At 46.2% G+C, this 25,621-nt stretch overlaps 1 protein-coding gene across 2 annotated transcripts; it reads left to right on the top strand.

Annotated features, from left to right (window-relative positions):
- Positions 1–1,022: 1,022 nt before the first annotated feature.
- HAPLN4 (hyaluronan and proteoglycan link protein 4) lies at positions 1,023–25,422 on the top strand. 2 transcript variants are annotated; one of them, XM_084826255.1, is made up of 5 exons: positions 1,023–1,164; positions 2,690–2,801; positions 4,270–4,632; positions 14,173–14,475; positions 24,233–25,422. In XM_084826255.1, exons 2-5 carry the CDS (start codon positions 2,690–2,692, stop codon positions 24,580–24,582), a joined length of 1,128 nt encoding a protein of 375 aa, XP_084682381.1. In that variant the 5' UTR covers positions 1,023–1,164; the 3' UTR covers positions 24,583–25,422. The 2 variants fall into 2 exon arrangements, with proteins under 2 accessions (XP_084682381.1, XP_084682382.1); XM_084826256.1 differs by lacking the exon at positions 1,023–1,164 and adding an exon at positions 1,284–1,463 and having other exon boundaries at positions 24,233–25,418.
- The last annotated feature ends 199 nt before the right edge of the window (positions 25,423–25,621 follow it).

Genomic DNA, 25,621 nt, shown 5'->3' with positions numbered 1-25,621 from the left:
ATTTTTATGTTTTAAAATTTAGCCTTTCTGTGCTGATTATTTCCGCAGCTCTGTCAGTCTTTTGTGTGACAGATCAGCCCAAACAGACAGCTCTCTGCCCCCAAGGAGTTCACAATCTGCATTTTACCAGTGGTAAAATGAACAGCAGGGAGAAAGAGAGGGAGAGAGGAAAAGGGAGAAGGAGGGAGTGGGTGATGGTACCACATAGGTATTCTGGGAAGGGGCACTCTTCCTGCCTGCCTTCCAAAGGCATTGCTAGGCATGTAAAAGATTTGGGGCCCAGGCCCGTTGGACACAAATCTGCATAAAATTTGCAAATGCGAATTTATATTTACATATGCACATTTAGAAATAACAACCTGGATTTCTTTAAATTTCTCAGAAGGCAAAGCGGGCTGATTAATTGCTCAGCCAGGTCACCTCAAATAAAATGAATTCTTCCGTTCATTCACATCCCATCCCAGATCAGGAGTTCATCTTCAATTGCAGGCTCTCTCTGCCCCCCGCCCATCCCACACCCACAACCTCTCTCTCTGTTTCCCTCCTGGAGGAAAATTGCACCCACTTCAATGCAATCAAGCTTAGAAGAAAAGCTTCTATTGACAGCAGTGGAAGGGGGTCCTCCCAGCTTAGTTCCTATGCAGGGGGTGTTCCAGCATGTAGGGAGGGGAAGGTTAAATGGTCCCTCCCCAGTTTCAATCCTCCTTGAAAATTGCCCCTGCGTGGCAATGAAGATAAGAAATAAATCTTCCACCGTCATCAATGGACACTCAGGGTTCTGGGGAATAGATTTGGGCCCCCGGGAAAAATAGATTTGGGGACCTGGGAAAAATAGATTTGGGGCCAGGCCTATCAATGCCCCTCCTTCCAAGGCTGTCTAAGTCAGAGTATCATCCCCATCTTAGGCTCACAAATTCTATTGGTTACTGAAATCTCTTGTGGAAACGTTCTTCCCTTTGTTAGCCTCCTGCCAATCAATTTTAATTGGGTGACCTTGAGTTCTAGGTTGGCTTTGGGAGAGCATATCCCAGGCAGGAGAGTGGTGGGGGCAGGGAGGAATCTCTTCACATTTTATATCATGGAGCTCTATATATTTTTTGCTGAGAGGTGGTACATTAGTCAGTGCCTGCCAGGCTGCCTTCCTTGGATCTGAAGCTCTAACAGGTATGCCTATCAACAACACATGGGACAATTTTCATGCTCCTAGTCCTCAAGGTTCCAATGTGTCTAGGTGATTTACACATACACTTTCTCGTTCTCTCTTAATGCTGGTTTAGATCTGGAGGCTCCAGCGATTTAAGATCTTCTGGGGATATCCTTCTCTCATTCCCAACGATATCGGAGGCACATTTGGTGGTAGAGACAGGGCCTTCTCGGTGACTCTGGAACTCTCTGCTGATGGAGGCTCAGTTGGTCCCTTCTCTGCTGTCATTCTTCCAGCAGGAAAAGATGTTTTTATTCAGGCAGGCCTCATGAATATGTGCTGGTCTGTTGATGAAGGGGGTGGGGTGGGTGTGAATTAGCTGGGTGCTGTTCATTTCTTGTGTTTTTAATTGTGTTTTTAATGTATTTGTTTTTATGTTGTGTTTCAGTTAAGATGTTGTTTTTAATCTGTATCTTATCGTTAGCTGCCTAGAGTGCCAGTTTTTTTGTGGAAAGGCAAGACACAAATTATTCCAGGGGTATACCCTCAGGCTTGGTTATCCAGTCCTCCTACGGTTTCAATCCAGCTCTCCAGGATTTTCCAGAGGACCCCTCTTCCTCCCCTTGTCCCACTGCCTTTCCCCCAACCACTGATTGTCTGGTGCTTTCCCAGATTTGGGGAATTCCCTCCCCCCATCCTAAAAGATTGAAATACTTCTCCTAGGGCGTAGTGACTGGCAATAACAGCTTTAAACTAAAATATGCTGGTATTTTTTATTTTGGCCTCGTCCCTTTTGGCCTTGGGCTCCACCCACCGCTGGAATATGGCCCCTGAAATTGTATTCATTCTGCACCACTGAATTAAACAAAGGAAGAGAGTACCTGCCAACGGAAAGAGTAACTCTCTTGCTTTATAGAGTGGCCCTGTGTCCTACTTTACAGAGCTCTGTTTGAAGGCATCCTCTATTTCAGGGGTGCACAACCTTTTTCGTCCTGAGGGCCATATGTGATGCTGGGTCAGGGGCCGTGCGCACACTCACAAACACACACCTCTTTCCAAAAAAAGCCATCTCTCTCAGAATCACTGGGGGAGGGAATTCAGTGGTGGTAGTGGTGGGAGGTCAGGGTATCCTTGGGGGCTGCAATTAAGGGGTTGTGTACCCTGACTCTGTTTGGAAGGGCTGTCCAGTCCAAGTCTGGTTTAAAGAATGGTCAGGAAGGAGATCAGAGCAGGGGTCTTGAAGTTGCCCAGCAGCAGTTAGCAGGACCCAGGAAGCAGTAAACTGAGCAGAAGGCACATCAGCTCACCTGAGAAGGAGGGGCATGGCTCACCGACCTCACGAAGGTGTGATGTATTGTATTTCTAGTCAAATGACAGTCATGATTTCTAAATATGCATTGATGTATGTAAACCAGCAGGCACACTTTTTATGAAGAGCAGTGTCTTCTTATGGTCCTCTTGGGGGGGCGGGGGGCGTGCATACTCCCTCCCTGCAATAATCCTTGCAGTCCCAGGCGATTGGTACGCTTCCTGTCTCTCTGCCAGATGCTCCCCGGAAAGTGTCTGTTCTGGGGTCTTCTCCACGTCGCCACGCTGATGCTCTCCTGCCAGCTTGTGATTACCCAGAAAGGACGGAAGAAAGTCGTGCACGTCTCCGGTGTGTGAAGGTTTTGTTCTTGCGTTTGTGGTGTGCATGGTCGAGGGTGGGCGGAGTTTGTTGGCTGAATGTACACCAGGGGTGTTGCTCCTAATGTTGCCCTCCAAGATCCCCCAGATGGACACGCCCCTTCCAGTGGTCCCACCCCTTTCTCCCAACTGCCAAGTGTTGGGTGGCTTCCCGGCTGTCCTACGGCTTTTCCCACATTCTAAAAGGATGAACCGCCTCTCTTCAAGCTTAGTTATTGGCAAGAAGAGCTTTCAGCTAAAATATGCTGGAGTTCTGCCCCTGCCCCTTTGTTTTTGGCCCTGCCCCTTTTGCATTTGGCCCCACCCACCACTGGAATGCAGCCCCCTAACTGCTTCTCTGAAACGAAATTCTGCCCTCGGGCTGAAAGACTTTCAACATCCTTGGTTTACTCTGACTGGGAGATGCTTTCCAGGTTCTCTGGCAAACAGAAGCCTTCCGTTCCCACACTCTAGTACCCAGGGCTGACGACAACAACTGACATTCTTAGTCAGTTGCCATGTCCCACCACGACTCTCAGCCTGGATCAAAGTACCTCCATAAATTCCCCACAATGCCCTGGAATGATGCTGCTTTAGAGTATTGTGGGATATTAAAATGTTGGCTCGGAACGCCACTGCTGGTCACCATCAGCTCATGTCCAACAGATGGGATGCCCTGATAGAGAAGAGAGCCCCTCAGACCTCAGTTTCCTCATTGGTCCACCTGCTTCAACACTCCCTACTCTGACTGGCAGAGACACTCTGAGGATTTCCCCAGCCCTGCTCTCTCAGATGCTTTGAACTGAGAGCCAATGTGGTGTAACGGTTAGAGTCTCAGACTGGGACTCAGGAGAGCCGAGTTCTAGTCCCCCCCTTGGTCATTAAAATAACTGAGTGCCTCTTGGGCTAGTCACTGATTCTCAGCCTAAGCTACCTCACAGGGTTATTGTGAGGATAAAACGGAGAGGAGGAGGATCATGCTACTGGGGAGAAAAAAAAGGCGGGGATATAAATGCAAGAAATACATAATAAATAAAAGGAATTGGTGAAGGTGGGGATTGAACCTGTGGCCTTCTGCATGCAGAGCAGTTGTTCTTCGACCACTGACTGAAAAAAGGCACAGGTGTGGAAACAGGATGAGAAAGAGACTGAGAAAGAGAAAGAGAGAGATGGGTTAATTCCTTGGAACAGCAGTGAAAGTTTGCAGGGGTCTTAGATAAAAAGAAGATTTGGTAGGGGGCAACTTAGCTCAGCTTTAGCACCCTGCTAGAAAATCCCTGCTTGTGTACATCAGTCCAGAGGCTTCACCAGGGCTGATGTTGTCTGCTGCGGTCCCTTTTGCTTCCTGGAGGGGGCACCAAGTTTGGAGTGCACACAGCCCACATGGTCCCAACTTCAGTTCCCCACAGGTTCCAGGTTAGAATCCTGGCGTTGCTAACATCTCCCTCTCGGTTTTGCAGAGGATGAGAGCGGCGCTGTTGTGGTCCAGACAGCGCCCGGGAAGGTGGTCACCCACCGGGGTGGCACCATCATCCTTCCATGCCGCTTCCACTATGACATGTCTGCTCATGACCCCGACGAGATCCGCTTGAAGTGGATCAAGATGGCAGAGCCCATGGCCTTCGAGGATGTCTTTGTGGCCATGGGCACAGAGCGCAGGGCTTTCGGGAGCTACCGGGGCCGGACGGCGCTGCAGGAGGATGGTGCCGGTGACGCCTCACTCATCATCCAGAACGTCACCCTGCAGGACTACGGGCGCTATGAGTGTGAGGTGACCAATGAGCTGGAAGATGATGCCGGGATGGTGAAGCTGGATTTGGAAGGTCAGTGGAGACACCTTGGGGAGATGGACATCTGTTAGGTCAGCTACATGGAAGAGGGAATTGGTGGGGGTTGGGGGGTGCCAGGCCTGGCTTTCGGACACACTCTGGCAACTCAACACAGGTCACAAATAACAGCAGAAGTCTTTATTGCAGCTGATCAGGTTACACAGAAAGGTTTCCAGAGCTTGTGGCTTGCATACAGCATTTCTAGATTCCAGTAAATCAGATAGCCTAAGCAGAGGCTATTGGCAAAATTACACATGGTGTGGAGAATGTGGATAGGGAGGCATTTTTCTCCTAATACTAGAACCCAGTGGGGTCATCCCATGAAGCTGATTGGTGGGAGATGCAGGGCAGATAAAAGGAAGGATTTCATCACATAGCTCAGAGTTAAACTATGGAATTTACTACCACAAGAAGTTGTGATGGCCACCCATTTGGATGGCTTTAAAAGGGGTCAGACAAATTTATGGAGGAGAAGGCTATCGATGGCTTCTAGTCCTGATTGCTCTATTCTACCTCCAGTATCAGAGGCAGTGAGCCTATGTGCACCAGTTGCTGGGGAACATGGGCGGGAGGGTGCTGTTGCCCTCCTGTCCTGCTTGTGGGTTCCTGGCCGACAGCTGTTTGGCCACTTTGTGAACAGAATGCTGGACTAGATGGACCCTTGGCTTGGTCCAGCAGGGCCCTTCTGATGTTCTTATGTCAGCTGCTTTGTTCAAGAGAAAGTTCCAAGGCTAGAATCCACAAAGAATAACAGCCAGAGTTCAAGTCCAGCAACAGGTTCCAAGCCAGGACCTCAACGGTCTGGAATTCAAGGCAGGCAAAGGTGTAGGAGTCACAAGAAGTCCAGGCAAGAAAGCATTCTAGGCAATAAAGATGGCAATAAAGATGCTGGATCTGTCCAACACTGATAATGTGACAGTATCCTCCACTCCCTCTGAAGGTTGCAGGCTATCTTGGGGATGGGGGCGCAGAGCAGCCTGCATGGCTCACAGCTCTGTCCTCCAACACCTTGCTGCTGCCTGAGGTGACTGCTTCACTCTGGCTAATGGTAGGGCCAGCCCTGCTTGGGGGCTTCATTCCAGTGGTGGGCAAGGCTGAAGGCTAAGCGAGTGGGGCCAAAATACAGAGGTAGTAGTGATTTTAGCTTAGAGGCTTTACTGTCAGTAACTGAAGCTTGGGAGAGGCATTTCAGCCTTTTAGAATGGGGGAAAAACATGCAGAAGCTGGAAGACCACCCTTGTATAATATTCAGCTTCCTGGTATACGATTATTTAATGGAGGGTGGAATTAAGGCTGTTCTCCAGTTAAAGGAATTGATTAACCAAAGGAGCTTTAGGGTGCAGTCCTATGCATGTTGAGACAGCAAAAAGTCCTACAATTCCCAGCATTCTGACTGGGGAATGCTGGGAACTGTAGGACTTTTTTCTGTTTAAACATGCAAAAGGTCACACCCTTAATCGATGAGTGAAATCGATTAAATTTGCATATAGTTAATTCTGAGTAAAAAACATAGCTCTGATGTAAAAAAAAAAGGTTAACTTTCTGTTTTTCATGGTGAATGTCTGTGTCTCAACAGGTGCCATCTTGGAAGAAGCTTCTCCTTCTGCATGAAAAGGAAGGGGGAAGTCCTCTTCTAAGATGGCAGCATTCCCTCCTGTGTGTGCTGGAAGGAGGAAGACCTCTTTTAAGATCAAATCTGTCAGATGCATTATTCTTAAGTAAATATATTAAAATAATTAACACATCTTTCTTTTTTCTATATGAGTGGCTCAATTAATTGGGGGTGCCACTTTAGTCTATTAAAAAGCTTTTTAACTGGCTGATCCAGGTGATGAATTGATGAAAGGTTGCAGGTTTGGGTAAACATTTGTCTTGAGACAGGTCTTAACGAACTGCAGAGCTGACATCACACAATTAATATTTTGCAGGGTTGCTGAGTGGTGTTTCAGGCAATGTGACAGAGGCTGATAAAAAAAAAGAGAAAAGAATGAGAGAGAAATCTTTTTAAACCACCCAGAGAGCTTCAGCTATTGGGTGGTATAGAAATGTGATAAATGAATGAGTGAATGAAATAAAACTCCGGGTTGCCCAATGAAACTGATTGGTGAGAGATCCAGGACTTTCAAAGGAAAATACTTCGCCACACAACGCAGACAGAGCATAGCTTGGATGGTTAAAAAAAGAGAGAAAAAAACAATTATTATGGGCACAACCCTATTGATTGCACCCTTGGTGATCGGAAGCCACTAAACTTTTTAGCCTGTCTAGCGAGGGCGCTTCAGAGGGGGAGGGAAGGAGGCTGGAAGAGGTTCAGGATAACTTGCCTCCTCCCATCTCTGATACCCTGCCATCTCCGCCCACTGAAATGCCCCCTTTGTCCCCTTTCCAAGGCTGAGTGCCTGACCTTGGAGAGGCAGACAGCATGGTTCTCTCTGTGCCAGCTGGAAGAGGGCGGAGGAGGGGGTCAGATCCCCCCCACTGAGGTCAGAGCACAGTATCCAACCTTGGAAGGATTTTATGAGCAATCATTTGGTCCGTGGGACCCTCTCTAGGTAAATTTTTCTCTCTAGGCAAATCCTAGATGGATGGGTGGGTCATCGGCTAGTGGATAGGCAAATGGAACTAGGGTGGCCGTGTGTTCTCTTTTACAGTCCTCTTTATGAAGGTGTCCTCTGTTTAAAGGACTGTCCGGTCCAGCTCCAGATCTGTTGCCCATCAGTTGCAGCAGACTGAGCAGGCAGGTACACAGCTCATCTGGTCACAAGCTTCTGTGGTATGGTGAGATGGACTGTGTTTCTAGTTAAATTATAACATTTTTTTCTAAATTTTAATCTCTCCATATAAATTAGTGCATGCTCATTTTTTTTTTTTGCAAACTCTGTCCCCTTTTGTCCTCTTTTTTTGGTAATGCATTTCCTCTTTTTTGGCGATTCAGACATGGGCACCCTAAATGGAACCTCCATGCTCAAAGACAGTCTACCTTAAATGATAAACTCTCACTTTAATGCTGGGAGGGAGGATGACAACAGCAGGAACGGGATGTTTCCTTTTATGGCCTGTATGTGGACTTCCCAGGGTCCATCTTGGCTGTCCACTGATGGAAACAGGATGCTAGTCCAGAAGGATCCATGGCTTGATCCAGCAGGGGCAGTACTTGTGTTCTCAAGGCAGCTAAGAATAAAGCTAGGGGCAAACAGCCTGAAACAATGGCCACCTTTGTACCCTGCTTGTAGATTTCCTGGGGGCCTCTGACTGACCACTGTGGGGAGCAGGATGCTGGACAGAATGGATTATCTCTGAATGTTTCACCACTCTGGATTTGCCTTTTTTCAGCTGAAAAAGGAACTCGTCCAGGACCAGGGTGGATAATTCTTGCTAATAGACATTGCAAGTTTCCCACAATTTTTAAGGGGGTAGTAGTTCGAATCCAGACATTTCAAAGATATAATAATATGATTAATAAAAATCATAATAATGATTATGATTCATGCAACCTCTGTATACCAGAACAGTCTACCTCTTCCACCATCACTCAAGGTGGCTTACAAGCAATATAATAAAAACAGTAAAAGACAACACGTACAAGTTTTTTTACCTTAAAAAAGCAGTATAAAATGATTTCTAAGCAAAAAAGAGAGAAAAAGTTACAATTTTAAAAACAGAGAGCCATGACAATCTAAGAGAGAGAGAGAGAGAGAGAGAGAGAGGTCCAACCCATCATTTAAACAAAAAGCAGATTGAAATAAAAAGGACTTAAAAACCCACTTAAAAGCAACCAAGGAGGGTTGTATAGACGTACCTCCTTTAAGAGGGAGTTTTAAGAAGGCCTCGTCACTTGTGACTGATCACCTAGCATTATTGGCATGTGACCTTAATGTGGCTGATCTCAAGGCCCGGGCAGGATCATAGGAGTGCAGGCAGTTTTTCTGGTCATCTCTTCCCAAACCGTTCAGGGCTTCAGAAGTCACAACACAGGCAGTGTATAAATTGAGCCTGGAAGCAAATTGATAACTGGGGCAGCTGCTATAAAATCAGCATGATGCGCTCCGAACGCTTGATGTGGAATTCCTCTTGCTCATTTTAAGCAAAATAAGTTGAAGGACCTCTTTTTGTTTTATTTTGGTGGGGAGGTGTGAGAGGGGTTAAAAATATCTGGAAAGGCCAGGGCGAGAATATAATTCATCCCATCCCACAACACTGTTAAAAACAAGCCAAACATTTTCCCTTGGTGAACCTCCCTCCCGCTTCCTCTTGTTGGGATGTTTTACAAATCTGCATGCTGCTATCTGTCTTCCCGGTTTTATTAGCTTCTGACACTGAAACCTGCAGCGACAATAAAAGTCAATAAAAGCGACTATAAAGCACCCCAGACACACTTAAAGCATGTGAGGAGAGGGGTGGGGGGAGAGAAAGAAATTGAAAATAAGAGCGATGTGTTCTCAACAAGGATATGAGCTGCAGCTGTCCTGGGATGGTGTGTGCGTGTATGTGTGTGTGTGTGTGTGTGTGTATGTATATATATATATATATATATATATATGGCAGATAGTTTCCCGAATGCCATGCAAGTGGAAATTGTACATACAGCCAATTCCCGATCTTCTGTCACACTTGAGTGTGACCAAGGCTCTAGATGGGAAGAACAAAATACAAAAGTGACATGGAAGGAATTAATTGTGTTCATGCTGATGAACTCTCAGGGTAATAGCTAAAAGTTCGAAAAGTATACCTGGAGGAAGGATGTTGGAGAAATCCACAACAGAATCAAATGAGCTCAGATTTCTATGAACCTCACCCATGGATTCCACAGTGGACCAGCTTTTCCTGAGTCTCGCCAATTCTGCGGACTGGTTTTTTTTACTTTCTGGAATTTTATGGAAATTTAATCATAGAAAGATATGTAAAATTTAAAAAAAACAGCTGAAAATGCGTATTTCCCCCATAGGCAAAAGCATGAAATTGCACATTTTGGGGGGGGATTAGCGCAATTGGATAGAATTTGTGCATTTGCGCAAATGTGAATTTGCGCAGATTCAGGGAATTGGAAAAATATGCCGTCAATGAGCGGACAGCGGAATGAAAGGCACCAACAATCTGTGAAATGCAGATGGAACAGATTTTACAAAATCCGTACATCCCAAACTTGGAGGTTTGGCAAAAAGCTACAGCAGAAACACTGACATATAGCAAGTTGAATTTACAAAAGGCAAAGTGAAAATATCTGATTTTTATACAATGAGGCAGGAGTGGGGAACCTATTTTAGCCCCAGGGCCAAATTCAATGATGGAGAAGTTCAGGGGGCTGGCGGGGGTGGGGCGACATTCCAGTGGTGGGTGGGGCAAAAGGGGTGGTACAAAAGACAAAGGAGATGGGGCCAAAAATAACTACCTATTTTTGCTTAAAGCTCTTACTGCCAGTAAGTAAACCTTCAGAGAGGCATTCCGACCTTTTAGAATGGGGAAAAAACTGCACAAAGGATGGGAAACCATGAAACTATCAGTGGTCAGGGGGGGAAAGGGGGGGTCAGGAGAAAGGCCTGTGGCCATTTGGAGAACTCCAAATGGTTAGTTTGAGACCCCAGGTGGGCTTGAGGAATTTCCCAGCCTTGCAAGAAGGCATGATTTTATTTCATATATGAATTACGGCCATATGCAGCTACATCTATCAACGCCTTTCCACAGATTATGGCAAAGACACTAAATATGATTTGCTCTTATGAAGAACCATAATGAAATTCTCCTAACAGCGAATGGATTCCACCCATATTTCTTCCTGTAAAGTACCAAGTGAGTGGGTATATTTATCACAAAGTGATAAATATACTATCCTCTGTCAAGAACTAGATTTCAACTTGATGAAGCATTCTTTTCTTTTCTTTCTGTTTTGTTTGTATGTTTATATCTGGAAATGAGTAAAATCTTTAAAAAAAATCAAGATGGGGATACGCAAACAATGGGGATAATTTCTTAGCGGCTAACCCTAAACTCCTGATGTCAGGCGTATGATGGTGGTGTTGGGCAGAGAATCAGCTCTTTACCCCTGCCCCCCCCCCCCGCCCCCAGCCTTTTTGGCTTGTGCTGCCACTGTGGGATTACATCAGTGTTTGACTCAGCCAGAGGAAGGTGTTAAATTGGACCCTGATGAGATCGAGTTAGGACTGGATCAAGGGGGAGACGACACCTGCTGCAATAAATTTATTTTAACTTCCAGATAATATTAAAGCAAAGCAAAGCAAATCCTTAAAACTGAATATTTCTGGGATTATTAAAGAAATTAAAAATGGTGTAGAAACTAGCAATTTTGGTGGGGTAGATATTTTCTCTAAAAAAATCTCTAAGATTTCCCCCCACTTTCCCCCCCACTCTTCTTTAACAGAGTTTCTTCCTCCTGCTGGCATTAGATGCATAGGCAATCCTATCCCCAGAGACCACCCAGTGAACAGGGTGGCAATGTTACAATGGTATGCTTCCCCCCACAGTCAGATTTGGCAGTGTGGTGACATCACTGAGCTCAAGTAAGGGCAACTCAGAGTGAGGGCAAGTCCAGGTGTGAATGAACTGGAGAATGCTTTTCAGCAAGGAGAGCTGGAAAGTTGCTGAATATGGGTGCTGAATTTTGGGCCCCGCAGAGCTTTTTTTGTTTTTGCAAAAAATAGTTTGTTGTTTGGGCTCATCTGTAATTTAATCAAAACAAGGGCAAGGTTTAACAGCCAGTAAAGGTACAATCCTATGCATATTTAGACAGAAAATATTTTTTATGTTTAAATATGCATAGGATTGCACCCTAAGTGAAGCCAGAGTTACCAGTTGGTAGATCCATGATTGTGCATCTGTTTCTGCACAGGGGTGTGTGATTTCAAATTTCCATGGACAACCCCCCTCTACTGACTTATTTTTATTTTTGTTTTACTTCCGTTCAATGAATTAAGCTGTTTGTACGAGTTTGTGGCATAAAAGACTGTCTATGGCCTAGTTGAAATTTATCTGTTTCAATAAAGCCAGAGTTCTCTGAGTGCCATCAAGACCGCCACTGCAATGACAGTGTGGCACAGAAGGAAGGAGATTACCTGCAGAGGAGGCTGCCCGCAGTCACCCTGTATGAGTCATGCTGCTCAGGCATTTGCCTCCCTCCACTTGTCCTCCTTTGGGGGTGGACGGGTGTTATTGCCACACTGTGCAGTAAATTTGCCATTGATTCTCCGCATGAGTTGCCAATCCAGGAGAGCCTTTTATGAATGGTCAAGCCCCACCCATGGCAGCCATTTTGTGAGAGTCCCTGTTGATATTCTCTTAACTTTCCAAATGTTCCTGCCAATCCAAAAAGCTTGAGGACCCTAATAGAAGCAAAGACAAAGTCCTCAAGAGGGAGGGACAGTCTATTACGATCAGATTTACAAATGGAGCAGGATGAAGGGGGAAAAGGGAGGAAGAAACAACTGAATGCAACTGTTCTGCTCAGATTTGAAACGTGTGGGCTATACCTTGGGGGTACATGTCGTATATTGTGCACCTTATTTGGATGGCTGTCAAGGGCACCTGTATGCAATGTGCTGTTTCCTTCTTCAATAGTATTATCGTAGTATTGTTTTATGGGTTTGGGATGTCATTAGCTGCCTTGGGACATTAGATGGAAAGCAGGGTCAAAATGTGTAAAATAAATAAACACACACTTTTCCAAAGCTGTGTGTGCTCGCCTTCACCTGGTCCACCAATCATTTGGTATTCTTTCCTCCTCTTCTAACAGCTTCAAATGCCTCTCCCGAGGCTTAATAAGTGGCAGTAAGAGCATCAAGCTAAGATAAGTTGTTATTTTGGACATACCACTTTTGCTTTTAGCTGTCCCCATTTTGCCTTTGGCCCCAGCCACTTCTGTCCTCAAGACCTTCTCCAATATGGAATTTGGCTCTCAGCTGAAAGAGGTTCAGCAAACCTGTCCTGGATCTTAAGAAATCACATTTGCATTGTTTTTGGAGGATAGGTATATGAGTGGCAGTTATCCACAGTGGCTAAATGGAGCCTGCATTTACAGGAGCAGTATACCTCTGATACTGGGGGCATGCAACGGAGGAGGTCTGTCACCTTCATGCAATGACTTGTCCATGCAGTTCTTAACCTGTGATACACAGTTGCCACCAGATCCAGCTTAGATTTTAAACGCAGGAAGATTAGACGAAGTCATGGAGGATTACTGTTTTGCTATGATAGACAAGAACAGAGCACCCATGCACAGAGATAGTTTACCTTCAAGCACCAGATGCTGGAAAATAAGCAGCAAATGGCCATGTCCTGCTTGTGAGATTCCCAGAGCTACTTGGCTGGCCACTGTGTGGAACTTCTTCAGCCAATCCATCAAGCCAATGTTTACATTCGAAAACAGGGTTAGTGGGCAACATGCAGTCCTTGGCCTAGTTTCAGAAGCCATTTGCAAGCCATCTGCCCCTCCCCTGGCAGCCTGCTGGGTGGGAAAGAAAAGGGAGAGAAAGGGGGGGGAGTGGCAGCAAAAGAGAGAAAAGAGGGTGGCAGAGAGAGAGAGAGAGAGAGAGAGAGAGAGAAGGTTGTGGTGGAGAGAGAGATAAGGAGTGCAAAGAGACAGAGAAGGGGTGTGGGGGAGAGAAAGAGAAAAGGGGTGGCACAGAGAGAAGAAGTGGCAGAAAGAAAGAAGGGGTATGGGAGAGAGAGGGAGAGAAAGGGTAGAAGCAATGGAGAAAGAAGAGGTGTGACGGAGAGGGAAAAGGGGTGGCAGAAAGAGAGAGAAGGGGTGTCAGAGAGAGAGAGAGAGAGAGAGACAGAGTGTGGGGGAGAGAAAAAAAGGGATAGCAGAGAGAGAGAAGTGCTGGCAGAAAGAGAAAAGGGGTGTGGGAGAGAGGATGGCAAAAAGAGAGAGAGAAAAGGGGTGGAAGCAATAGAGAGAGAGAAGGGGTGTGGTAAGGAAGAGAGAGAAGAGGTGGTAGAGAGTGAGAGTGAGAAGGGGTATGAGAGAAAAAGGGTGGCCCTACCTACTTTGGGCCCTGGCCCCACCCACCATTGCCTTCAGCCCCACCTACCACTGGCATATGGCCCCCAACAGATTACATTCAAGGGAACTCAGCCCTCAAAAGAAAAAAGATTCCCACCCCTGCTCAAAAAGGAATCAATAAAAGACCTTCTTCCACAATGAAAGACTAATCAACCCAGCAGTGTGCTCCAGAGTTGGCAAAGCATATGACTCTTTAAAGAAAAATAACTGACCTGATAAATTCTTGAAGGAGGAGAGGTATATTGATGACTATTGGTCACAAAAGCTAAATGGAATCTCTGTATTTACCAGCAGTCTAACCCTGAATATTAGATGCCATATTTATGACTTTCCCAGAAGACATCTGGCTGGCCTTTCCCAAACTTGGGTCCCCAGATCTTGTTGGACTACAACTCCTGTCACCCCAATTGTCATGGAGCAATGATGAGAGTTGTAGTCCCCCTCTGCAAAGAGCTTGGAAAGGCTCGATGGTCCCTCGATCTGAACTGACCCAGCTGCTCTCCTCTCCGTCTCTTTAGGGGTGATCTTTCCGTACCACCCCCGCCTGGGGCGCTACACCCTGAACTTCCACGAGGCGCAGAAGGCCTGCTTGGAGCAGGATGGGATCCTGGCTTCCTACGATCAGCTGCATGAGGCCTGGCTGGAAGGGATGGATTGGTGCAATGCTGGTTGGTTAGAGGACGGCTCTGTGCAATACCCCATCTCCAAACCCAGGGATGAGTGTGGCCGAAAAAACACCCCCATCGGGGTGAGGAACTACGGGTACCGGCACAAAGACGCCGAGCGCTATGACGCCTTCTGCTTCACCTCAAACCTGAATGGTAAGAGCTGCTCATGGGTATGTTTGTGTATGTGTATACCTGTGTGTGTGTATGGCCACATGGGTGTATTTATTTATTACTAGCAAATGGACTTGAAGAGGATGTGCCTCTACCTGACTCCTCAGGTGCAGAGGACACTCCCCCATTACAGCCTTCACCACCCCCACCCTGTAGGATCCAACGGCTACAAATCAGGCAGTAGCCCTTTAAGAAGCAAACTACTTCTCTGAGGGGGTGGCTCTAACTGCAGGGCTTGCTTGAGCTGCTGGCCTTTATCAGTCTTCAGAAAGCCTCTGACTGTCGCTGAGTCAACAGCGGCCCTTGCTTGAGTCTCAGCTAGCCTGGAGCTGGCTGAGGTCCTGGAAGACCCTGGTCTAACTGGCCTGGCTAATCAGCACCTTTAAATAGGACTGGACCTGCCCTGCCCAGTCCTTGCCTGTATGCGCCTTGCTGGTTTTAGCACCTCTGGGTGCCTTGAACCAAGTCGGACAGGACAGGAATAGCCGTTCATTTGCTTGACGGTTTCACTGTATCAGACGTATGCAGCTGTGAGAGTTGGACACACTGTGCCTGGCCCCTGCCATGATGCACCCCAATCGCCCCCTGAGGAAGGGTCTGTCCACTCCATTCCCCAGTAGGAGGCTGCCCCATGGGAGCAGTGGAGGCTGGTGCCTCCAATGTCAGGAGGGCTGTGAATCCACTCTAGGTCTCTGTCAGCACCTGTCAGAATGCCAAAGCACCTATCCCAGATGCTGAACCCATTTGAGGATAGGGCTCAGCACCTTGGATAGCTCCTTTAGAGTTCTGACTGGTTCTGACTGAAACTCAGGGGGGATTCACAGTCCCACTGACATCGGAGTCACCAGCCTCCACTGGCAGGGAGGGGGCAAGCATGTAACTCTGTTCCTTGTCACTCCTGGCTTCAAACTGTATGGCCTGCAAAGCTCTGTGCTGGTTAGGGAAGTCTGCCACCTACTGACTGAAGATGTTACTGCCAGCTTCAACCACATGGACATGTTAAAATTAATTAATGCATTTTATGAAAATAACCCTGAGGTGCACATTCCTCGGGTCCCCTTGGTATACATGTCAAGTTTTAGGTGTCTTGGTTTCACAGTGCTACGGTGCTGATGGACAGACAGACTGGAAGATACACATTCTCTTTTATTATCTGTAATCATAAAAGTGGGTGTATCTCTGTCCAACTGTTTGTCCATCTGTCACCACCATAGCTCCAAGGCCATGAAACCTAGACACCTGAAATATGATATATATGCTAAAAATGCTCTAGGAATGTGCACTCTAGGGTTGTTTTATTTTTAAAATGTTTTCATTTTAATTAATTTTAGTGCGTCCATGTGGTTGAAACCTGCAGTAGCATCTTCAGCCAGTAGGTGGCAGACTTCCCTAACCAGCATGTAGCTTTGCAGTCCATTCAGTTTGAAGCTGCAACAGATGAGTAGGTCAAGGGACACAGTTTTACTCTTGACCCTCGCCTTGCTGTGGGGCAGCCCCCCCTCCACGACTGATCCTTCCCTCAAGGGGCTATGGGGTGCACCATGGCAGGGGCTTGTCTAGAGGTGTCAGCGGCTTCACTCAGATGGGGTGGATACAATGTTCTACCTCTGACAGTTGTGTAAGTTTGCTTGAAGGCTTTGCTGTATCAACATGAGGGCTAAACCCACTTGTGTGAAGCTGGGTCCGTTCATTAGTTATAGATAATGTAAGTGACTAGTCCTTCTTGTTTTAAAGAGAATGGCTAATGCCTCCTTAACCCTTGGAAGCTGAAAAAAGAGAGAAGCTGAGTATACTTCCTAGACACTGGAAGACAGCTGGTCTCTGAGACCCGATGACTCACATAGCTGGAGAAAAAATTATGCCAGATATTTTACGACTCCTGTGCCCCTATTAAATAATGCAAAAGAAGGTTATTGTCCATGTGCTCCCTGTGCATAATTGATACAGGTCACACACTGCCGTTTTCCTGGGCAGCGGATGTGGGAGTTGCTGGTTTCAAGCAGGCGCATATAGGAAAACATGCACCTTATTTGCATCTGTCTGGGTTTGCAGGACGGACGGATGTGTCCCTACCTCCAGTTTGTACTTTTATGACTCCCTGCCTGGATCCACAGGCTTCATCATGGGCACCACAGATCGTTTGCCCGCAGCTGCACACGGCAGCGAAATTGTAAAGCTGGACTGATTTGTACAGCAAGCAATATTTTAACAGCAGCAAATCAAGCTGTCTTAGCAATAAAAGCTGTAATTAGAGATGGAGAGAACGAGAAAGAAGGAAGGAGTCCTTGATCTTGGCCGCAGCAAGAAAGCAATCCTGCACTGTGCCAAAAGAAATCCAACAGTGCAATCCTATGTGTCTACTCAGATGTAAGCCTAGTTCAATGGGACTTATGCCCAGATAAATGTGCATAGAATTGCAGCCTGAAAGCACCCTCTTTATATATTTAAAAATTTTTATTATTGCATTTATATCCTGCCTTTTTTCCTCTGGCAAGGAACTGATGGCTGCTTACATGGTCCTCTCCTTCTCCCTTTTATCCTCACAACAACCCTGTGAGGCAGGTTAGGCTGAAAGTCAGTGACAGGCCCAAAGGCACCCAGGGAGCTTCATGGCCAAGTGGGGACTGGAACTTGGGTCTCCCAAGTCCCGGTCCAAGGCTCTAACCACTATATCACAGTGGCTGTCTTTATATATGAGGGTGTATCTGTATAACCTATACATACTGGGTTGTAGCCATGGCCATTTTCCGTGGCTAGAAAGCACTTCCAATCATGCAAAGAGGGGTAGCCCATTTTTGACAATCCCTCTTAGCCACTTCAGTCCCCCACCCCCAGAGTTTCCTGAGGGTTGAGGATCCCTCTGGAACAGTATGGAAAAATGGTGCTTCTGGGGCTGCAGTATGTAAGTCTGGATTGGCGTGAATTGGGCGCCTCGATTTGCACAAATGGAAGCACTTTCAGCAAGCGTAAAGCCACCATTGGGTATAACCTGTGCTATTTATTCGAAGACACTGATAGACTCCCTGAGCAATTCTACGCATGTCTACTCAGAAGTAACTCCCATGGAGTTGAGTTTCTCCTGGAAAAGTGTCTATAGGCTTGCAGCCTCAATGCGATACCACAAGACAACCCTGAAATTTGGCACGGATGTAATCCAGGGCTCCTTGTAGGACTGGCCTTAGGGGTGGCTGAACTGGGCGGTCATCTGGGGTGCTGAGCTGAGCAGGGCGCCAAGCTGAGCTCAGTGGCTGTGTTTTTTGAAATAACTATCTGCAATGAGCTAGGGTCGCAAAAAGCAAGTGTCTGTCATCTTTCTTCCGAGGTTCCACAGGTCATTTGGGTGCTAACTACAAAAATGATCTTCCTTCCGTTAGCTTTAAAGACTGTTTCTTCTTCCTTTCCCACTTTGATGTCATTTGTGTGAGGTAAAAATCAGTGGAACGCAGCTTTACCATGAGGCAACGTTACCGAGCACTGAGCACTTGAAATATTGTCAACACTATTATTTATTACATAGATGATGATGATAATAATAATAATAATAATAATAATATAAAGCCATAAGCTCTAAGAGGTCAGTTAGATAACTTTTTATTTATAACTTTTCTTTATTATTTCTAAAGATAACAATAATGGATATTCTAAAATAAAGAATGCCTGCAAAAATATAGGAACTGCTACAAAAGAAAACAAAAAAATATTGTAAGTAAAAGCCATGATCGTTCTGCTGTGCTGCGTAGTGCACAGCCTCCACTCAGAATGTGGCTTTTCAAACTTTGGCTTGTGCAAACTATAGCACAGTGGCTGAGAGAGCAAGGTTTTGAGTGATGTCGTTCTCGATGGACATCACACCGGCAGATTCACCTTGGATAGCTCCTTGAGACTGAAGCCCAGAGTGGATTCACCATCCTACTGACATTGGAGCTACCAGACTCTACGGACCTAGGCTTTGAGCGCTCAGGCCTTTCACGTCTGGCTTGACTCCTTGTGTATTCAGCCATGTGTCGGTGCTGCGTTAGAGTTGCCACTTCTTTTTTTCCTGTCACGCTCCTCATCTTTAACAGCTGCGAAGCAGGCAAATGCAATGTGTTCCTCTCCATGCTGGGAAAACGTCTTGAATTTGGCTGTTACAGATGGGCATGAGTTTTGTTTCAGTTTGCTTTCGAGAAGAATTTACCAAAGTTCGGGAGAGAAAGAACAGGAGATTTGGAAAATTCGGATGCCGGAGAAAGTGAAACTCATAGATTCCCCTATCCTTACTCAAAGCACACCTCCAAACAGGCTTCCAGAATGTTTGGGAAAATGAGATTTGGGTACAAATGTTGCCCAAGATGTACTGATTCCCAGGGAAGTCTCAGAATGGGACCTGTTTTTCCCAGTCAAAACAGAGGGTGTGACATTTGCCTTGTAGCATTCAGAGACCCGTGTTTCATCAGTGTGAGTCAGCCAAGCTGCAAAAGGAACACATTTTGGGGCTTTGAGAATTGCACTATCTGTTCAGAGTGATAAGCCCACATGGGCTTATCAGATCCTATTAACTGGATATGGCGTGATGTAAGCCATTGTTCACGAGAACAAACCTTGGGTTTTTCAGGACTGCTCTTTTATGAGTTATCCGATGCAAGCAGAGATTTATTGAATTTCTCAGACTCCAGTTGGATTGAAGAGTCTCCTTTTTTCCATCAAATTTTCTTACTTTCTTTACAGGAAGCATAGGTATTTTACAAGGAGAAACACAGTAGACTAACACACCTTGCTCTGTCAAGAAGTCAATAACAGGAGCAACCCCTTCCACGGCATCCCGTAACAAGAGAGATTTGGGAGGAAGTGGTGGTGGGGCCTTTCAGTAGCAGCCAGGAACATCTGTCTATTCAGAATGCAAGCTTCAAAGGTTCATACGAGTTTCCAGATTTTGCCGGTAGCAGATAATATTAAAGCAAAGCAAAGCAAATCCTTAAAACTGAATATTTCTGGGATTATTAAAGAAATTAAAAATGGTGTAGAAACTAGCAATTTTGGTGGGGTAGATATTTTCTCTAAAAAAATCTCTAAGATTTCCCCCCACTTTCCCCCCCACTCTTCTTTAACAGAGTTTCTTCCTCCTGCTGGCATTAGATGCATAGGCAATCCCATCCCCAGAGACCACCCAGTGAACAGGGTGGCAATGTTACAATGGTATGCCTCCCCCCACAGTCAGATTTGGCAGTGTGGTGACATCACTGAGCTCAAGTAAGGGCAACTCAGAGTGAGGGCAAGTCCAGGTGTGAATGAACTGGAGAATGCTTTTCAGCAAGGAGAGCTGGAAAGTTGCTGAATATGGGTGCTGAATTTTGGGCCCCGCAGAACTTTTTTCGTTTTTGCAAAAATAGTTTGTTGTTTGGGCTCATCTGTAATTTAATCAAAACAAGGGCAAGGTTTAACAGCCAGTAAAGGTACAATCCTATGCATATTTAGACAGAAAATATTTTTTATGTTTAAATATGCATAGGATTGCACCCTAAGTGAAGCCAGAGTTACCAGTTGGTAGATCCATGATTGTGCATCTGTTTCTGCACAGGGGTGTGTGATTTCAAATTTCCATGGACAACCCCCTTCTACTGACTTATTTTTATTTTTGTTTTACTTCCGTTCAATGAATTAAGCTGTTTGTACGAGTTTGTGGCATAAAAGACTGTCTGTGGCCTAGTTGAAACAGTACCTTTGCCCTTCAGCATTTGAAACCAAGAGACACTATTTGGAGAGGAAGCAGAAAATGTATGCATCTCTGAGCACGGATCAGTCAGGAAGCCTCCTTCTAGCCTGGCTTTGGTTCTGGTGGCTTTGGAGGGAAGCCCACTTTGCTTTGGGAAACACCAGAAGCAGTCTAAAGGGCCCCAATTCTGCTGGGGCTTCGTCCGAATCTGATGCTCATCCTCATCACACAGGATTGCATGGAGATTCTTTTTTTGTAATATTTCTTCAATGCGCATCAGCATGAGAGTGCATCAGTGAAACACCGCACAATACAAATTTAACTACAACTGCACATATGATGACATCAAGGCTTGCTTTTGGAGGCCTGTTGTTTTTACCAATGTCCACCTGCAAATGGATAATGTAGAATTTGGAGGAAGATGGAAACAAAGTAAGGAACTGAACACAGTAGCAAACTGTGGTCCAATTTCAATCTAGGTATAAAAATCTGGGGTATATTACTCGTAGGGCTGGATGCAGAAAGGGTACCCCCCTCCTTCCATTCCCCACAAATCTCAAGGCAACATTTAACAGATTGCTGGTGCCAACTCTGACTGCCCTCAAGCGCATGGCCCTTCATGTGCCATGACCCAAGGGGAAAGCCAAGAAAGCGATAATTGAGACTGGAGTTGACAGGGATGATGGATGGGCCCGGTGGGTTTTATCGCGAGGTATAAATCACCCTTTGCTCAGAGGTTCTGGGCGGGAGCGGCAGGTGCTTCATTTGTGTAATCAGGGGCAGAATAAATAGCACCGGATCAACTTGGGAATGAAGTGCCTATTGATGCCTCATCCCTCTTCGCCTAGGAAGGTGTTTAATTTCCCTTTCAGGAGCGCCCTGGTGGCCTCTTTCAGTACGCTCCAATAGCCAACTCAAGGCACAGACGAAAGGATTCTTTTCAAGGCTTTAATCCTTTTACAACTTAATGACTCTTTCAGATGCTAAGCACCAGTGACTAAGCAAGGAACAGCAGAGTAGCCTATGCTCCGGGTAAGCAGTTGGTCCCCGTTTGAAGGAGAGTCACTTGAAGACCCTGAACTTATGGGCTAGGGAGAGATCCTCCCTCTTTCCCTTGGGCCCACGGGACGCGGCCGTTGCTTGCGCGCCAAACAGGCGCTACACCTCCTTTCCGCGCCCTCCATCACTCATCGCTCCCTGCATCTGCGTCGAGTGTCTAGCAAGCCCCCCTCCCGCACTCTCTCACTGCCCGGGTCACTATCTATCTCAGGAATGCCAGCAGGAGGAATCTCTGCCAGCTGCTGTGCCTGTGAGGGATGAGCTGCTCCTCTCCCACAGATTCCTCAGAATCAGAACTGCTCTGGGGTTCTATCGGCTCAGTTTCCACCCTGACACTACCTAGGACTTATCCTTTATGTGTCTGATTTAAGGCCTAGAAACTGAGATGCCTTGGATCCTAACTAGGCCTCATATGTCAGGCATCTGGTTCAAGGACTAGAGTCTGAGATAGTAGGCCTTGGATCCTAACTAGACCTCATTTAGGTGTCTGGTTCAGGGTCTAGAGACTGAGATAGTAGGCTTTGATCCTAGCTGTCAGGAGTGCCCTAGCGGCCTCTTTCAGTACACTCTAATAGCCAACTCAAGACACAGATGAAAGGATTCTTTTTACGGCTTTAATACTTTTACAACTTAATGACTCTTTTAGATGCTAATCACCAGCGACTAAGCAAGGAACAGCGGAGTAGCCTATGCTTCGGGTAGGCAGTTGGGCCCCGTTTGAAGGAGAATCTCTTGAAGACCCTGAACTTATGGGCTAGGGAGAGATCCTCCCTCTTTCCCTTAGGTCCACGGGTCGCAGCCATTGCTTGCACTCCAAACGGGCGCTACGCCTCCTTTCTGCACCCTCCATCGCTCGTTGCTCCCTGCGTCTGCATCTGCGTCGAGCGTCCAGCAAGCCCCCCTCCCGCACTCTCTCACTGCCCGGGTCACTATCTATCTCAGGAATGCCGGCAGGAGGAATCTCCGCCAGCTGCTGTGCCTGTGAAGGATGAGCTGGCTCCTCTCCCATGGATTGCTGATCCTCCTCAGAATCAGAACTGCTCTGGGGCTCTACCGGCTCAGTTTCCACCCTGACATTCCCTTCTTCGGCCTTGGTTGCGCACGGGAAATGGAGAGAATAAAGGAGCGGGATTGGGACATAGGGAGGTGTTCACATTTTGATAAGAACTTCTCAAATGGACAGTTTCCAAATCGATATGTGAACCAGAGTGCATTCACGCTTCTCCAAATTTTGGGATGCAGTTCTCTGGACAAAAGATGCACCCAAAATGCATATATCACTGGAGGAAATAAATGTACAAAAAGTGTGAAATAAGGGAAAACTGCTTGCAAAAATGTGTGTTTGTGGAGGAAAAAAAGTGCAAAAAGCATGATATAAAGGCAAACTGCTTGCAAAAATGCATATGTTAGTGGGGTGTGTGTGTACAAATGCATGATATAAGGGAAAACTGCTTGCAAAAATATGTATGTTAGTGGAGGAAAAAAATACAAAAAGCATGATATAAAGGCAAACTGCTTGCAAAAATTTATTTATTTATTTATTACATTTATATCCCGCCTTTTTTCCTCCAAGGAACTCAAGGTGGCGTACATAACCCTCCTCCTCCTCCATTTTATCCTCACAACAACAACCCTGTGAGGTGGGTTGGGCTGAGAGTCTGTGACTGGCCCAAAGTCACCCAGTGAGCTTCCATGGCCGAGTGGGGACTAGAACCTGGATCTCCCAGCTCTCAGCCCAACACTCTAGCCATTAGTGGGGGGGCTGTACAAATGCATGATATAAGGGAAAACTGCTTGCAAAAATGCATATGAAATGTTTATGCATGGTTTTAAAAGATCAGGTAAAAATGTTTGTGCAGACTTCTAAAAAAATATGCGAACAGATGTGAAAAAGGGAGAGAACAAACTGAAGAATGGAACAATGAGGAACTGAGAGATACGGAAATCGACAGTGTTGTCCACCCTGAGGCAAGAGAGATAGACGTGCTGAGCCACTTGATATAAACACACATTTAACATCATGTCTAGTTTGGCCCAGAAAAATACCATGGAGTTAATTGGGCAGCCCTGAAGTGGACTGAAATGCACTGTTGTCCTATTGGGCTGACTTTATCCCTCAAACTCTTCCCTCCTGGAGCCTCACCCTTTGACCGTTCTGCTTCTCTTCATCCTTTTTGGCTTGATCGCCCTCCCAATCTGCCGCCTGACCTAAGGGACTCAACTTGATTCAAGGGTTTGTGTTTCTTTTTGCTGCTCTTGAAAGTGGTGGCGGCAGTGGCAGCAACTGTGTTGGCAACCCGCTTGCCATTTTGCATCCTCCACATATCCTGGACCTGGTATCATTCATAGGCATTGTGGGGGAAACTCCAGCCCCTACAAAACAATTCAGAGAAAATTCTGCAAAGAGAGGCCTTCTTTTTCTAGAGAGATGAGAAAAAGAAAAATCTCAGAAACTTTCTTAGAAAAAAGCTCCTCTGAGAAATTTTCACATGTAGGGACAAGAGGATTTTCCTTCCTCCATCTCTTTATTCCACTGGCTTATTCTGCCATACATTCCACTCCTTATTTCCAGTTTAGCTAGGAGAATTCCTAAAACTATAGAATTGGAGCACATACTGTTTGCCACAGTTTTCAGTTCCTTTTCATCTCCTCATTCCCGTCTGTGTTACTGATGTGCATTGATATGTTACCAATGCACATTGATAAAGCTGTGGGAAAAGCACTCTTCACATGGGTGTATATGGCTGCATCAAGATTCTTTTTGTGCAGAGGTTTACTAGTGCAGCCTGGCATTGCTGCACAATGCTAAAATGCTACGTAATGAGAATCTTGATATAACTGTACGAATGATTGCACAAAACTGCAATTTGGGGGGCAAGGGTGCTTTATGGATACATCCTCCTTGGCACCCAGGTAATGCTGAAGAGGGGGAAAACCACAAATGAACTACCACTTCCTGACTCTCCCACCTGCCTCTCCTCCTTACAGGGAAAGTTTACTTTCTTAAGACCTACCGCAAGCTGAGCTTCCCCGAAGCTGTCCAGGCCTGTAAGAAGAACGGAGCCACAGTAGCCAAAGTTGGCCAGCTCTATGCTGCCTGGAAGATTCAGCTGTTGGACAAATGCGAAGCTGGGTGGGTTGGTGACGGAAGCATTCGTTATCCCATTGTCAACCCGCGGGCTCGTTGTGGAGGTCACGAGCCTGGCGTTCGCAACCTTGGATTCCCGGATAAGAAATACAAGCTCTTTGGTGTCTATTGCTACAAGGTAGCCAACACTGGTGGGTCCAAGAAAAAAGGAAAAGAGGGGACAGAGAAGTGGAAACCTTTCCAGGTGTAACAAGGGTGGGGTAGAGAATTCGAATTCCTCCATTTCCCGCTCTCTTCCAGCCTTGAAGCAGTGGTAAGATTTTTCTGGGCATCCCCTTCGGAGGAACCATTGTCCATGTCTTTTCCTGGAAGAGCCTCGTTGCACAGTCCAAAACTGGAAGAGAAGGACCGCACCGGATTCAACTGACTTGCCCAGAACTTCCGGAACACCCGGGTGTCTGGGTTGCATCCAGCCTGCACTGAGCCGCGCCTACGATTAATCCCATTTTTGCTAGCCTGATTCTTCTGAAGGTCTTGTCTTGGCTTTTTGCAATTTGCCATGATATATTAATGCTTCAGTTAAAGCTTCGGAGACTTTCTTGCATTGTCCATAAGAAGGACGGATGCTCAATTTTGCCATTGAGGTTCTAACAGGGCTCTGTTGAATCAGAGGCTCTGTTGAATCTCTGATTGAGATCAGTGTTTTTTGTTGCAAAGAGGCCAAATACTTTGGGGAGGCCCTCCGCTTTTTGCATGATTGGGGGCACCCCCCCCCCCCCGCTGCAAAACAGGATTCCTTAAAGCAAGCTGGAAAAGCAACAAACTGTGGAACTCCACCATCCTCTCCCCAGTTCTCCCAGACATCATTTTGTACTGACAGCAAAGTCTTTCCCCCCAACTTTCCTTTCCTCTCTGGCAAACTAAAAACACAATCAACATGTGCATCTATGCGCGGTTTGTTGGACAAGAATGTACGCTCCTTGGGGCAGACACCTGCTTTTTTTTATTTTTTTCATGTTAACCCTATAACGCATCCTGTACATGGATGGTGCTGCATACACATTAATAAAAAGTGTGTGTGTGTGCATGTAGGCTAGGGGTTGATTTTTGGCATGTGTGGTAACTTCCCCCTTGCACTAATAATCAGGCTGTGGCCCATGTCAACAAACCAGTTCTAGGAGATCTGATTTCCAGCAGGAGCAGGTCTTTTGTCAAGACAATGGGTCTTATTGCCCATTCGAGACCAACCACAGTGAAATACTTTGCGTTGCACAAGGAACAAAATAGCA

This window comes from Heloderma suspectum, chromosome Z (assembly GCF_057233095.1).
Source record: "Heloderma suspectum isolate Gila_16-S chromosome Z, 16-S_ref, whole genome shotgun sequence".
NCBI lineage: Eukaryota > Metazoa > Chordata > Lepidosauria > Squamata > Helodermatidae > Heloderma > Heloderma suspectum.
Note: the sequence above shows the minus strand (reverse complement) of the source record. Positions and strands in the feature narration are given on the sequence as shown.

Bases quoted from the DNA above. Each gene is read 5' to 3' on its own strand.
- HAPLN4 (XM_084826255.1), top strand. From the start codon at position 2,690: ATGCTCCCCGGAAAGTGTCTGTTCTGGGGTCTTCTCCACGTCGCCACG. The intron at 2,802-4,269 runs GTGTGTGAAGGT...TCGGTTTTGCAG, and splicing joins GAAAGTCGTGCACGTCTCCG to AGGATGAGAGCGGCGCTGTT. The intron at 4,633-14,172 runs GTCAGTGGAGAC...CCGTCTCTTTAG, and splicing joins GGTGAAGCTGGATTTGGAAG to GGGTGATCTTTCCGTACCAC.